General features: G+C 41.6%; 1 protein-coding gene across 1 annotated transcript in view; it reads right to left on the bottom strand.

Moving 5' to 3' along the window:
* Positions 1-408: 408 nt before the first annotated feature.
* LOC143344105 (octopamine receptor beta-1R) overlaps positions 409-15,204 on the bottom strand; it is a 61,495-nt gene continuing 46,699 nt past the window's right edge. Inside the window, exon 4 of the mRNA XM_076769799.1 lies at positions 409-5,787. Within this exon, the coding sequence (XP_076625914.1) occupies positions 5,481-5,787 (307 nt within the window). The 3' untranslated portion in view covers positions 409-5,480. The remainder of the gene's footprint in view (positions 5,788-15,204) is intronic.

The following is a 15,204-nucleotide window of genomic DNA, read 5'->3' as shown; positions in this document are numbered from 1 at the left end:
AAATTGAGACGCGGCCATTTCGCGAAAAATTGGACACGTTCCCCGATGCAGCGTTCTTTTGCATGGTTTATTTTCGTCGTGCACAGTTTCTCCCCGAATGTCTCCAATCTAAAATTAGAGCAACACTTTGAGAACATAGTTATAGCTTTTGTCATGATTTATTAAAAATACTTCCCTCGAAAAATTAGGAAACATTGATGGCTGGATGTGGGAGGCGTTGTGGATGTTTTTACGGAAAGCAGCCATCGCTGTCTGCACCTTAAACAATTATGTTTCGAGGGATAAATAAGTAGACGTGGAAGCGACAGGATAAATAAACTTACATTAGATTTGAGAACGTTCCGTGTTTTTAATCCTAAAAAAATTCTTTATTTTAAACAACAGATAAAAGATATGTTTGGATTATGTTGTACAACAAACGGAAGGAAACACGTTATCATTTCTTTGTAAATTTTATTATTAACACCCTACGCGCGCAGCTCGGCACATTTTTTTTTTGCAACGACCAATTGATATATTTATACATATGTGTATACATAGTCTCCTTGTATATATATATACGTATATAACATCATCTGTCGCTACAGGAAAACAGGATTCAGTTTCTCGCGTACACGCTAAAAAATCACACCGCTAGTCACTTTTTTGGACGCGTAACAGTTGCCAATTACGGTCAACGACGTCGCTAATTAGTCGAATAGTCTTTTGCACCGACGTGAACTAATAAAATAATTATCCGTCTGGCCGCTATTGTCGTTTGAATACTATACGTCTCGCCCTTTGTCAATGGGTGACGATGATAACGGCGATAAAATCGAGAGTCTCGGTTTTAATTATCGTTTAATGATCGCTCGGGTTTCTGTTATGTCAGTACTTACCGTGGACGCCGACCTTACCACGTGTTACTTTAGGTCACTAGACGTCTTACATCTCTAATGATAGATACACGATACAGATGAACGAACCCGCGAACCTCGATTCAAACGCGTCACAACTGTCCATATGAAATAATATTTTAAATTGTAAATAAATGCAGCAGTCGATTCTTCGTGTAAAAATAAGCGGAAAACGTAGAATAAATTTTTCTCGAACGAGCCTTCATTTTCGAGATAACTGATTTTAAAACTGTTTGGGGCACGTGCGTGAATCATTAAAATCCAATTTAACAGACCCCATTGTAGACGTCTGTCATGATTGTAAAACTTTTCGTATAATTAACGGTGCACGTGTAAAGAGATCATGAGATTACCAATTAAATTACGCACCAGCCCCGCGTGTTTTGAAAACCAATTTTCTCGAAAACGAAACTTCGTACGACAAAATTTCACTGCGCATTTTCCACTCGTTTTTACGTGTACGTTCATTTAAACGCCTTTAAAAGTTATTTTTAATAGAAAATTCGTTCGAAACGAGCGAAGTGTGCAACCTATGCTGTCTCTGCGTTCATTTTACCCTACGATAGCGACACATTTTTCTTATATAAATTTTTTCTGACACCGACACGTTTATTTAAACTCGTTAACAGCAATGTACACGCGAATTTCGAGGGTCCGAATGGAGGAAAATCCAACGCGAACCGGCGAACAATCCGCAGAAACGCCACAAGTCCAACAGAAATACGGAGTTTGCCCCATAAATATTTATCGCGAGACAAGAGTTGGCTCGTTCTACATGGTTAAAGGGTTCACTCTTAGGTTTCGCAGCCCCCGTCTGATTGGAGACTGTGCTCCGTGCAAACAGTTTGAGGTTTGTCTCGAGGAACGACGGGAACAACGATAAAACCACTACGCGAGACTTACACGTTAATGATTGTTCTGCACTCGAAATTGCGCCGCTAGACTTACCGATCTCCACGATTCGAAGCCACTGCGCCTTCGAGTTACGAAAATGTAAAATTTAAAGTGGTTTTAAAAGTTTCAAGCGCGTGGAAATCGGTTCACACGTTTCTCAGATTCATTTAGGACATTTATGTACGACAAACAGGAGTGGTCGATCAATTTTTCAACTCATACGATGAACTTCAGGGTTTTCTTGGACACGAAGATCTTTGTTTTATAAATTAAATAAATGGAGAGAAAAAGAAAAATATCAATGAAAGGAAATTAATAATTTACTAGCTTCTGGATGTATACAATTTTTTGGGGGGGATTCTAAATTGCGAACGGAGTGAAATTCTGCCTTTCGAATCGAATATAGTACCCCACAAGAGAAGCAATCGGGAAGAATAATTCCGTTTCGAACATATATCCAGAAAGCAGCGCGCACGTTTCGATGAAACCAGACAGCCAACCTCACGCATCAAAGCTGAAAATCATATTTTCCGCGGCGCACGTCGCACTCCATTAATTTCATAAATTCGCTCGAATCAACCGGCCGAGAGGCCGTGAATGAAACTCGATATCAATTTCTCGCGTAACAGCCAGCCGTGTGGAGAAACGGATATGTGCCAGAAATTATGACCGTGGTTTAAGTAAAAGACCTGAAAACATTGAATCGCTTGCGCCACGTGAAACCTACGTTAAATGTAACGCAACGAAAAAATATTTGAAAATATATAATTACAGTTGGGATCAAAATAGCGGCCAAGAAAGGAATATGGTGATCACGAGCATTTCCAGAATTGGCTCCGTCCACCCGCGTAAGAGAAAAGCTACGTCAAACCGTGTCAAACTTGTTCAAACCGAGTTGGGAACTGAACTCTATCGGCTAACAGGGGCCAAATTGTAAGGACATAATGCCTCTGATTGTGATGAATCGACCAGCCAGAGCGGTTTAATTCCCTCCCGGACAGTTTCTCCCTCGTAAATCAGCAAATTCTCGGAAGTACTGGCTCTGTTTACTTTCCACGAGAGAGCCCCGCGAATCTAAATTTTCACCGGAATGGAATTTCGCCGAAACGGAACCCGATTTCACGTTTTTCCCGTCGAGTCCAAATCGAATCTGTTTTCGCGCGACCGATAATTGTTTACGATGCGTTGTTTATATTTGCATACGAAACGAGGAACAGCTGTAGCGCTCGGAGCGATGCACCCATCGATCGCAACCGAACGACGAAGCTACCAATTCAATAATAACAGGTACAGTTTATTTGTCGAAAAAAAAATAGTGTTTCGTCGTCCCTTCCCGCGTTATTGCGAGAGAAAGCAGGCATTTCGAATTTTTATCGAAGATAATCGAGGCTGCGTACCAGCCTCGAAAGCTTCGCGATGTATTGTAAAGTAAACCATCGCTCCAGCTCTGCGCCAAACATTTTTCACAGTTTCGTCTAGCTTTTTTGTGCCCCCCCTCCCCTCCCATCGAGACACCATCTATTCTCTTCCCGGATGATTCAACGATACAAGGATGGACGGTCGCTGCCTTGATTACGCAACACATTTGGAGTTCCATTTGCTAGAGTCTCATGCAAATATTTGCCAATTACATTTGGACTCCCGCGAATACGGGTTGTGAACTTTTTTGGACAGAGAGACTAGGGCATCGCGTGTGTAATTTGGGATATTGGTGTAGTTTATACTTTCGATATGATTCACTCGCATACATTTGGAAACACTTTCAAATACCTTCGTACACGTGTACCCAGAAACATCATATTTGTAAGAAATCTCTTAGGTGACAACGAAATGACATCAAACTGTGTCAAACGTCCCTCCAACATCCGCAAACAATCCTCTAGTTACTCCGTGACAACAAGAATTCTGCCTCCATTTACGAGTAATTTGATGTGTGACATCCCTCCATCGATAACTGCAAGATGTCTCAAACAAAATGGCGTCAAACCAGGTCAAACATACCAACCCTGACTACATTGATCCAGCAGTAGCTCTTTTTCACTGTAAATTTAGTTTTGCTATTCTACTATTCAGCCAAATACACAGGTGTCCTTGCTGTTTCGAGGTAATCCGCGTCATCTGCGCTTATCCTTTAATTCCTCGTGTCAACATCGACCTCAAACCCCTGTGCACTTTCATACTGCTGGTAATTTTCATGCGCTGTGCTTCTACCGCAATTCAGCTGGTATGCGTTCCATTCTTCCCTCTCGTGTACGGAACAATACGAAGCAGCTAACGTTCGTTAGACAGAGTCCAGACACGTTCATTTTTCAGACAGGTCCTTTCGACCGCTTCCAGGCTCGTGCATCACTCCCATAAACGACATTTTCAATCTCCCGGAAGCTGTTCCATTCAAGTACGAATTTTTCCCGTCGCTCTGAGTGACGAGAACGCAACAGAATCTTGTTAAAAAGAATGGAACTCGGCGAGCCGGGGTCTAGAAAGGAGGCGAGAGCAGGTCCAGAGGCGACGTTATCAAGCCAATCTTAAAATATTACTCGAATCAGATCATCAATCTGCTTCGAGGAGTAGAAGGGGGTGGAAGAGCAGCCTCATTTGCAGACTTGATAAAACGCCGGGGCGGAAATAAACGACGAGTCTGCGGCGGCCAGGCATCAGCCTTAAAATAGGTCGACCTCGCCGGAAATTTTCTCCTTTCAAGACGCTCCTCGGGGCATTAAACTTCTCTTTTAATAACGTGTAACCTGGCCAAGTAGACGTCGATGGTACGGGCGCGTGTGATGTTCGTCTTTTGGCCGATAAGCTCTCTCGACACGTGTGTCGTCCGAGTGGCTCCTTAACGTGAATTTTCCACTTGCCTCTATCGAGTTCGTTGATTGAAACCGGCCACTATCTCGTCGTTCTCAAAGGCAAACTATAACGGGGGGGGAAAAATGCTTGTGCATCGCTTAGCTGACGCGTAGAGAATAATTCGAAACCGTCGAAATTATAGCGGTGATGACTCAATTGACGTGACCAGATTTCGTTAGGGAGGTTCGAAAATGGGCCTTTCAAGCGGGATTGTTAATTATACAGGCTACTGGGGCCAGCATAAACAGTAGCGAGGTGATTTGCAACTATACGGACCCAAGATCGATGCAAATAGCGAGGCAATACTGTCTAAACTCTTTAATACTTCGTGTCCACGGCACCCTGTTCGCGCAAAGTAAAATATAGGAAAACTTCAAACGGAGCAATCTTTAAAGCAAATATATGAAATTCGACCAAACCTAGTATCCTCGTTTCAGAGTAAAATCGGTTCTAGAATGTCAGCGTCAGATTGTTTAGACGTAAACCCAACAGTGAGAGAACTAAATCCTTCAGACACACACGCGTTCAGTGCTAATTAGCAAATCAGGATAAACTCTAATTGGCGATGAAAGAGCTTGCCGCTAACTGTTGCGCCGTGGCCATTAATTTATCATCGTGACTCTCGTGCTCTAACTCGTTAGTTGGCGTTGCACAGTCTTTGCTGACTCTTCACTTTCGATCGAAAGGCTCCATTAAGCCAGCACGCACCAGAATACTACTATACACGGATCAAAAGTTAACACTGTTAATTCCAACGATTGTCTCTAGTCTCCGAGCGACACGAGACGCCCAGCGTCTTTGTTCTGAGAGTGGAACCCGGACGGGAACCTCTGGGAGGGTTCAGATGCATGCCTCGATGTGCACGTTGGACATCTCGCTGGTCCTCAGCTGGTTGTTGACGTGTAACTCCGAGGACGCGTTACTGTGCACCAGGTCCTGTTTCCTGTGCACCTGGTGCAGGTCACGAACCGGTCCGATCGCCACGCAACAGCTCTCCAGTGTCTTCTTGAAGGCTGCACGAAAGTCACGATTGAAATAGGCGTAGATCAACGGGTTCAGCGCGCTGTTGAAGTAGCCAACCCAGAACACTACCGCCACGACCGCGTCGCTACTCTCGCAGGTGTCGCATAGGGATGTGATGATGTACCTGGTGCAACAAAATAGAGAAACAGTCGTGAGAAAAAGATATTTTTGCACTAGGATCGTCGGAAGTATTATATATTAGTAGTGGAAGCTAATCTCATTAGAAATCCTGAATAGTTTGAGTAGTATTTGAAGAATTCATAATTTGAATACTGTCCAAATACTATTCGAATACCAGTTAAATATTGGATAATTCAAATATTACTCGACTACTTGTATACTATTTGAATACTACTGTTGATTGTCTATTTGAAAAATTAATTCGTATCTTTGACGTGAACAAATGTAATTCGTGAACATTCAGTTGTCGAATAGTATTTGAACGTTTAAGATTAAAAAAACTGATGTCAGAAGTTCGTAGATACTTTCCTGTGGAAGGAATACTTGGAAGGTAAAGCCAGCTAAAGAGAAGAATATGTCCCTGTCATCGATATGAACGATTGCTGTGATTCGTGAGTTTCCTCGCATTCTCGATAGGTCAGTGATGATGTATCAGTTTGAAGAACGCGAGAAAAGATATGAAAAATTGATAGATATTTGCAGTAGGAAATTTTCCTACCGGAAGCAAGTGCTGTGATTCATGAATCCCCTCGTATCTGGGTAGTCCTCTGATGATGCATGAGTTTGTAGAGGGCGGAGAAAGATTTGAGAAATTTATAGATATTTACAGTAAGAGGTTCTTTCGTTGGAACTTCGTAGAAAGATAAATTTCTGCGAAACGAAGAGAATATGTCTCCCTTTGACGCGAATGGCTGACGTAATTCATGAACATTCAAGTATCGGATAATCCAGCGATGTTCGCGTTGGAAAATTTTTTGAAAAGTTGATACCTAGCCTTTTGCGTGTCCAAATCTTTTTTTTACCCGAGCCCGGTTTGCGCGATTCTCTATTCACTGCATACTAATACATTCTTGACATTAAGGAGACAAAGTTCCAGTAAAAAGCAAAAATCGATGAATACCAAACTCATTTCCTGGAAACCATTCCACCCTCGTTTCTTCCATTCACCCCGAGACACAACAGCCTGGGGGATCCAGGCCAGTGGCGCTAAATTCCCCAACAGCGTGCTCTGAATACCAGCCAACAGCCTTTGAACCCCACGCATTGCCTCGATTTAAAATCGATGTAACAGCTGGCAGGCTGTTGCCAAAATACTAAGTGATCCAACCTACGTAGTGTATCGCGGGCAAGTTGGAACGACTTCCTCTGTTGTACTATTAATCTGCTCTCATGGTGCACACGGCGGTTGAGCTCGAAGCGAAACAGTCGACCGTGGTTGACCCACATAACCTCGAAAATTGTTTCCATTGTCACGGGGAGAATGGATTTGTCGGAGCTTCTTCCGCGCGAGCGACGATCAGGCATCGTCGTAAGCCTCGAACTAGACGAATGTTTCTGTATTCGAATAGTTCAACACTGCAGTGATTCGAATACTTGCCAAATACAATTTGAATACACGACTATTCGAACACTGGTTGAATGCTATTCGAATACTTGACTATTCGAATCATATTCGAATATTGATCAATTCGAGTAGTATTCGAATACTGTTCAAATACTATTCGAATACCACTCAAATATCAAACAATTGGAATAGTATTTGAATATTGATCAAATATTATTCGACTTCTCGAGTACTTGTATAGTATTTGAATACTATTGGAGTGATTGACTACTAGTATAGTGTTTGAATACCGTTCGAATAATATCTTATGCACTGGTATCGATTTAATATTACCACTAGCTCGTCTTTAAACTTTTCCCCACCAGGCTGTCGAAATTTTCCTCGCATCGCTCTTTTTTCGAGATGACGCCAAGTGCTCTTCTCCTCGTTTCCCCCCACCACCGGGGGATTCTGACCACGTGATTCGAATAAAAGGGGGCTGCGAGACAAAGCCAAAGGACTCTTCGGCCGAGCGCAATTTAAAAGCGCCAGCTCCTTGTGACGCTCATTTTATTGTTTCAGGATTCTCGTGAATTTGAGAAACGTCCAATTTCTCTTACTCTTTGAGTACATTGTGACACATTTTTATTTAACTTTTCTTCTAACGATATTTTGTAAATTACGAAATAATAAAAAGGTAAATTATTGATCTATAATTGTACCATAATATAAAAATAAACTGAAACATTTATCGTTTCAATTATTTCTTCATTTCTAATTCTATAAGATTCGTGAATAATAACGAATGGAAATAAATATTGGATCAATATATTCCGAGTAATATAAATAAAACAGAAAGAGTATAAATTCGCGATGGGTTGCGTCGAATTTAATAAGTAAACGAGAATGAATACTGAGAATAGCAAAATGCATAAATATAAGATAAGCAGCCTTTCCCCTCGTAATATTGTGTCACAGGTTACGTCACGCTGGAAAAGTTAATAACGATAACGGGAAAGTGTAATGAAAGGAAAAGTTTCCAGACGACTGGAGCATTAGCATGCACGGGCAAACCGTTCGATTTCCTTGTAGGGAAAAGTCTGACCACTTGCTCGGAACGAGTATCGACCTTCACCCTTATTCGTCCAATTTTAGCTAAAACTATAGCTAAGGTCATGCACACGATTAATGTATCGATTGCTAGCCAATAAACATGGAAACAAAGAATGTTTTGTGACAATATCTCGCGTACTCGAGTTTGTGTATTTATTTTAAAAATTCAACATGAACTCCGTAATTATTTAAAATCTAGTAATTATGGAAAACAAATTTATTTAATAACGAACCATCTTGGGCAATGAAAACATATAATTGAAAATTAAAATTATAATAAAAATATTTAATGATTTCACGTTGAGTGCAAAGTGCTGGAATAAATTCTGGAATTAGAATGGTCTTATACGCAAAGTCGGATTTTATTGTGGAAGGTCCGAAGAAGAAAGGAACGTAATTGTCGAGAGTGATTGATATCGTTCGTTACTCGATTTCAAAGTGAGATCTACGTGGCGAATTCAATGCACATTCGACAGACGCCTTGGGTCTCCTTTTTAACCCGCGAAAAAGAAGGTTTGCTCATTAAACGACTTCTTCTCCGTGACACCCAACGAGCCTCGGCGAAAGTGCTTTCAAGAACTTTTCCAATCCCACTGAATCGTCGGATTTTCATCCTTTTTCTATCGATTCTGTCTCGAAGAGCTCTATTCGCAGATAATAGGACAAATTTTCGAAAATCTTGGTGGCTCGTATGTCCAGAATACTGTATCGATTAACTCCTTCGACTGGTTGCGGCATTTGAATTTATGGTGATTAATTGAAATTTGGCGATTTTAATGGTGGCACGAAAAATTTAAGCTCACTGGAAATGAAATTCAGTCTGATCGTCCTGTGTAATGGATCTCGTGGATTAAATACCTTTTATGAGACAAAATCTCATCAATATTGATAAGACTCTTAGGACAGAGGTATAATATATTTCGATGAAATGGAACAGGAGAAGGCATTACACAAGAGTGTCCCACTTAACTCGAGCATCTTATACAGGGTGTTTGGGTCCACCCCTGGGAAAAATTTTAATGGGAGATTATAGAGGCCAAAATAAGTTATTAAAAAATTTAATTAAAAAATTTCAAATCGTTCTAAAAAAATTATTATTGGTTTCAGGGGTCAATTACAATCATTTTTGGTCAATAGACATACCCTCGAAATCCTACGCACTTTCGAGAAAAAAATTCCTTACCGAAAATGTAATGTCTGACCATACATTGAGATGTTTCCCTGGCGAAAAAAAAAATTTCAAATCATTATAAAAAAATTATTTTTGGCTGCAGGGGTCCATTACAATCATTTTTGGTGAATAGACATACCCCCGAAATCATAACCATTTTCGAGAAAAAAATTCCTTACCGAAAATGTAATGCCTGATCATACATTGATATGTTTCCCTGAAATTTTTCGGCGAAAAAAAAATTTCAAATCCTTTTAAAAAAATTATTTTTGGTTCCGAGGGTCAATTACAATCATTTTTGGTGAATACACATACCCTCGAAATCCTACGCACTTTCGAGGAAAAAATTCGAGTATTCGTGAACACCATTATATTTGTTCTGATATCGAAGTATAATATAATATAAAATATTAAAATAGAGCGTCAAGTCGAGGAATGCTCGTCAACGATCAGTAAAATATTTTCCTTAAGGGGTGAAAAAATATCTGTTCGTCGTTTCGCGACCTCCGTAGACGAAAGAGGGTAAAATACGTGAATTTCTTTTCACTCTGGCAGAAAGTGCTATAACGGGAGCTAACTCGATCCCCGTCTAAAAAATTAAAGCCTCCGCTTCGGTTATCCAACCCCGTCTCGATGCCCCGGCGGAAAGTGGCAGGAAAAACGGGGAAAGTGAGAAACGGACGAGTTAATAAAGCGAAACGTACACGGTCTGACACCTCAGTGAGTGCGGAATCGCGGCATTTTCCTGTCGACCTCGTTCCACAGGAACGTTCTTTGAGCGTTCTCATCCTTTCTCCGCGTCTTTCTTCGTCCACGTCCGCCCCCCTCGACCCCCCTCCCCATCCCTCGCTGGAAGAAATAATTCTGTCTATAGCTTTTGTTTCCGAAGCTCGAAAAAGGCAGACGAATTCGTCGACTGGAACGCCTCGTTTGCTCGTTCGCCGTGAACATTTTCACCTACAACGCACACTCACAAAGAACGAACATTCTTTTTATTTTAAGAAGAACTTCGGGATCTTAATTACTGATCTTAACTGTCTGGAAGTTGGGAAAGTTTGGTTGGGTTAGGACAATGGAAAGTTTCTTTGGTCAGCCGCTGTTTCGAGGAAATTATTTTCTGGATTGGTAGGAAGACATTTACAAGGGGGATGATACTTGTTAAAATCTCGGGGATCTTAACTGCGAGGAAGTTGGAGAGCCGGATTAGCGCGGTGGAAAGTTTCTTGATTTTAGAGAAGATACCCCGCGAAATAAAGAAATTATTTGGAGAGGAACTTGGCTGGTTCGGCTTGGTTATTGATCTTCGCTGTTCCGAAGGTTGGTTAGCTAGGAAAATGAGAGAAAATTCTTTGAACCTTTTGCAGAAATTGCGATACGTCTTTATTGCACAGGCGTGTGCGTCGAAACAGTGAAATGTGAAATGTGAAATGTGGCCATCGTTCGAAAAGAATTTCCTCGAGACTCCGAAGATGACATTGACTAAAAGATGCTTTTGGAAGGGAAACTTAGACATCTATATTATTGACCTTAACTATTTAAAACTTGCTGAGTTTGGTTGGATAGGACGGTTCTTTAACTCGATCACTGTTTGGGGAGAATTACTGGAAGACTGGAAAAAAACTACCCCCTGAAGGAGGGAAGATATTTGAAAAAGTTTGGTTCGTTAGGACAGTTTGAGACTTTTTTGGTACTGACTTCAAGATAAATATTTCTAACGAAGTCATTTCAAAGGTTGAATCCTCTGAGACTACCTTAAATTTAAACCTCCCTTTATCACTCGTTTCTTTCTCAATTATATATTAGTAGTGGAAGCTAATCTCATTTGGAATTCTGATCAGTTTGAGTACTATTTGAATACTATCCGAATACTATTCGAATACCAGTCAAATATTAAATGATTTGAATACCATTCGGCCTTGAGCGACCAGCTCATTTCCCCCCTACTTTTGCGTTGTTCACAAAAGGATATAGGCTCCCGTGATATTTCCTCCGATTTTCCACAACCATAAGCGCCGGTGGTACGTGGACTGGAACTCGAAACAAAGTCACGGAAAATCTCCCATCGGGGAGACAAGTTAGATGGGTCGAGGAGGATGAATGGAAGGAAGTAAACGAGAAACCATCGCGATGACCTCCGACGATTCGATGGGACAGCTGAACACGCCGGGGAAATGGATGTTTTCCATGGAAGTCGCGAATCGCGTGGACAACATCGTTCGCGATCCAAGAAATCGACGGAGCTTTCTTCCGCTCTTGTGTGTGTGTAACTTTTTATAGCGTCGATTAAGTAACCATGATAAGGCAACATAAATTCTCGTTCGTCGCTACGATGTATGGCGTCGAAGAAAATACCCCAATAATAGATTTTGATAAATGTTTACCTTAAGGGGTTATTGCTCTCTAGACTGGCATTTATTTAGCCTTTTCTGTAATTTTTTTTTTACGGATAGACTGTTTTGTACTGAGATTTAAATTATAAGTATGTACAGTATTATTTTCACCAAAAAATATTAAAAATTGTAGGAGATATGACTTCCAATACCCCTTTAAGGGCAACGATCCACTTTCCTGAGTATTTTTACACCCCAAACAGGCATCGTTTCGCGCTAGTTTTCGAGATATTGTTATTACAAAACTATTAGAATTTACGCCTGAGCGAGCGTGAAATTAAGCTCGCGCGAGCACCGGGTTGCATACTGACAGAGGCGCTAGAACAGGAGGAAAGCGTAGAAAAGATAATAATAGATAATCACGATTTATCGACGTGGATAATCGTTATAACGAGTATAACAGTAAATACATAAAAAGCATATATTTAACGTTTACGCGGTTATTGGTTTTAGTTGATGGAGCAGTATACAGGGTGTTCGGCCATCCCTGGGAAAAATTGTAATGGGAGATTCTAGAGGCCAAAATAGGACGAAAATCAAGAATACCAATTTGTTGATGGAGGCTTCGTTAAAAAGTTATTAACGTTTAAAATTCCGCTCGTACTAAATTTTTTTCTCGAAAGTGGGTACGATTTCGAGGGTATGTCTATTGACCAAAAATGATTGTAATTGACCCCTGCAACCGAAAATAATTTTTTTAGAACGATTTGAAATTTTTGAATTTTGTCGAAAAATTTCACACCTTCTCGAATTTTTTTCTCGAAAATGCGCAGGATTTCGGGGGTATGTGCAATGACCAAAAGTGATTGTAATCGACCCCTGCAATCGAAAATAATTTTTTCAGAACGATCTAGAATTTTTTTTTTCGCCGTAAAATTTCAGGGAAACATATCAACGTATGGTCAGACATTACATTTTCGGTAAGGAATTTTTTTCTCGAAAATGGTTAGGATTTCGAGGGTATGTCTATTGACCAAAAATGATTGTAATCGACCCCCGCAACCGAGAATAATTTTTTTAGAACGATTTAAAATTTTTTAATTTAATTTTTTAATAACTTTTTAACGAAGCCTCAATCGACAAATTAATATTCTTGAATTTCGTCTTACTTTAACCTCTAGAATCTCCCATTAAAACTTTTCCCAGGCGTGGCCGAACACCCTATATAGAAGTACACATTTATCGTTAAGTATCTGCTTTTTACGTATTGCTCGGTCAACCAGAAGAACGACCCGCTTTATTCGCTACTTATTTAACGAAAGATTTATTTTATTGCTATATATCAGGACTCCGCAAAGAGCCGCGATATTAGATCCGGAGCAATCATCAAACTCCCATGATGTCGCGAAGTTAGAGTTCGTCCGTACCAGTTACACGGCCCATTACCTCGACGTTGGGTTATCGATAGGATTAACCTCGTGACCCGGCGAGCTTCTGGATGCTAAGATGACCTGTTACAAATCCACCAATGACTGCGTTTCACGGGGTTTAAGCCAATCGAAATCGATACTCGTGACTGGACGAGTCTCTCTGTTTCTCGCGGGGGAGATTCGCCCGAAACTTCGTGATCGTCGGGACGATTTCCCAGAGACAATAATTAACGGAAACTGTTGGTGACACGATTACTTACAAAGCACATTCCCGCGAAACACGGAACGAAACTTTTCAGAATTGACGGAGCAGCGAAACGCGACACGTTTCAAAGTCTAGTTTCAGGAAGACTAAAATTCCTCGAAAATGAACTGTTCCGCGAGAATTAATTAAATTAAATAAGTAAACGTTTCATGGTAAATTGGGGAACACACTCGACGTCGAAAACGAAATACCCTGCGGGGCGAGATAAACTTCAGAAATGGCCCACCATCGCCGAAAATGGCGCGCCATTCCCATCCGAAAGTTCCAAATGGCCCATTATTCTAAAGTCGAAAATGACCGGCAGTTTTTCCCCTCCGAGAACGACCAATCGCTGTTGCTCCAAGTGAAAAGACCTATCGCCCCAATAGGGGGAAGGGGGGGATTAAGAACGCCGTTTCGTCCGTCGGAAAGCATCGAGAGCTTCGTTAAAATCGAACCGCGAATCGTTTTATCGGTCCAATATCCATTCTCGCCGGTCGAGTAATGATAAATCAAGCTTTAAACGGTCGTTCGATTCAAATATCGAGTCGTTCGCGGCTACTGCGCTCGGTGTAACCGCCCCCCCGACGATCCAGCCGCTCTTTAAAAACTATATCGTCGCCAGAAAAGCGGAAGTTCGAATGCTGGAACGGAGAACGGCCGGGGAACAATGGCCCTTTCAAATGAAAATTTGATAAACAAAGGGATCGCCAGATCTCTGGTACGCGACGCGGTCTCGTGTCCCGCGATAGGAGAGCAGAATACATTTGTCAGAATTGGTGGGACATTTCCGGCGGATTGCCAGCCCCGTACTAGCTGGGCTAAATTGCGATTAGCCCGTTGATCCTCGAACGACCGATTGACAGCGACAGGAACGACCAATTCTGGATCGTGTATGATCTACGATAATGCTCGTTTAAATTTCAGTTCCTCGAAGGCGTTGAAATTCTCATCGGTGGAGCCATTTTGTTCCTGGAACGGCGGGAACGAGCGAGAAATAATCGGTGGGGTGTTCGCACCTGAACAATATTATAATCCTCGGGGGTAAAAAATTTATTTACCGGTGGGTAACGTTTGTTGACAGGTAAAAAAAAATTCGTCGAGCGACGTCGAGCAACACGTGGAAGAATTTCGTAACGTATGGCGCGACGAAGTTACCCGATAAATGGGAAAAACTTGTCAAGGTGGCTACGTTTCGTTCTGAAAGGAGATATAAAGCGCAATTGTACGCATAAAAACAGTACGAAGTTTCGAAGCGACTTAATACGTTTGGGGGAAATATGGCGACGATATATTACGCTCCGAGAACGATCCGTGAGGAAACTTCGTACGTTCGAAAATAAAATTCCGGAATTCGAGTCGAAGGGAAGTCGAAGGTTATGAAAGCAATCCATTTCCACCCCCGGATGAAGCCGTCTCTGGAGGCAACGTTCCCCCGATGATTGGAAAACGTTGATCCACTGTGGTTCGATCTACGGTGAATACGAAATTGATGTCAGAAATTAAGAAACATTATTCCCAAACGTGCGAGGGAACACGGTGTCGTGCAATATTTCGAAACAAGCCACGACGGTGGCGCACAAGTGTATCCGTACACGTCGAGTCCTGTGCAAACCACTTGAGATCGTGGCAGCAACGGTGGCTTCTTTTCCCGCGAGACGGTATCGATCGGGCCCTGGGCAACCCCCATCCCCTTGGACGACTTGGCGAACCCTTAGAAATTTCGGGATGCATCAGGCAATATCGAGT

This window comes from Colletes latitarsis, chromosome 7 (assembly GCF_051014445.1).
Source record: "Colletes latitarsis isolate SP2378_abdomen chromosome 7, iyColLati1, whole genome shotgun sequence".
Lineage (NCBI taxonomy): Eukaryota > Metazoa > Arthropoda > Insecta > Hymenoptera > Colletidae > Colletes > Colletes latitarsis.
Note: the sequence above shows the minus strand (reverse complement) of the source record. Positions and strands in the feature narration are given on the sequence as shown.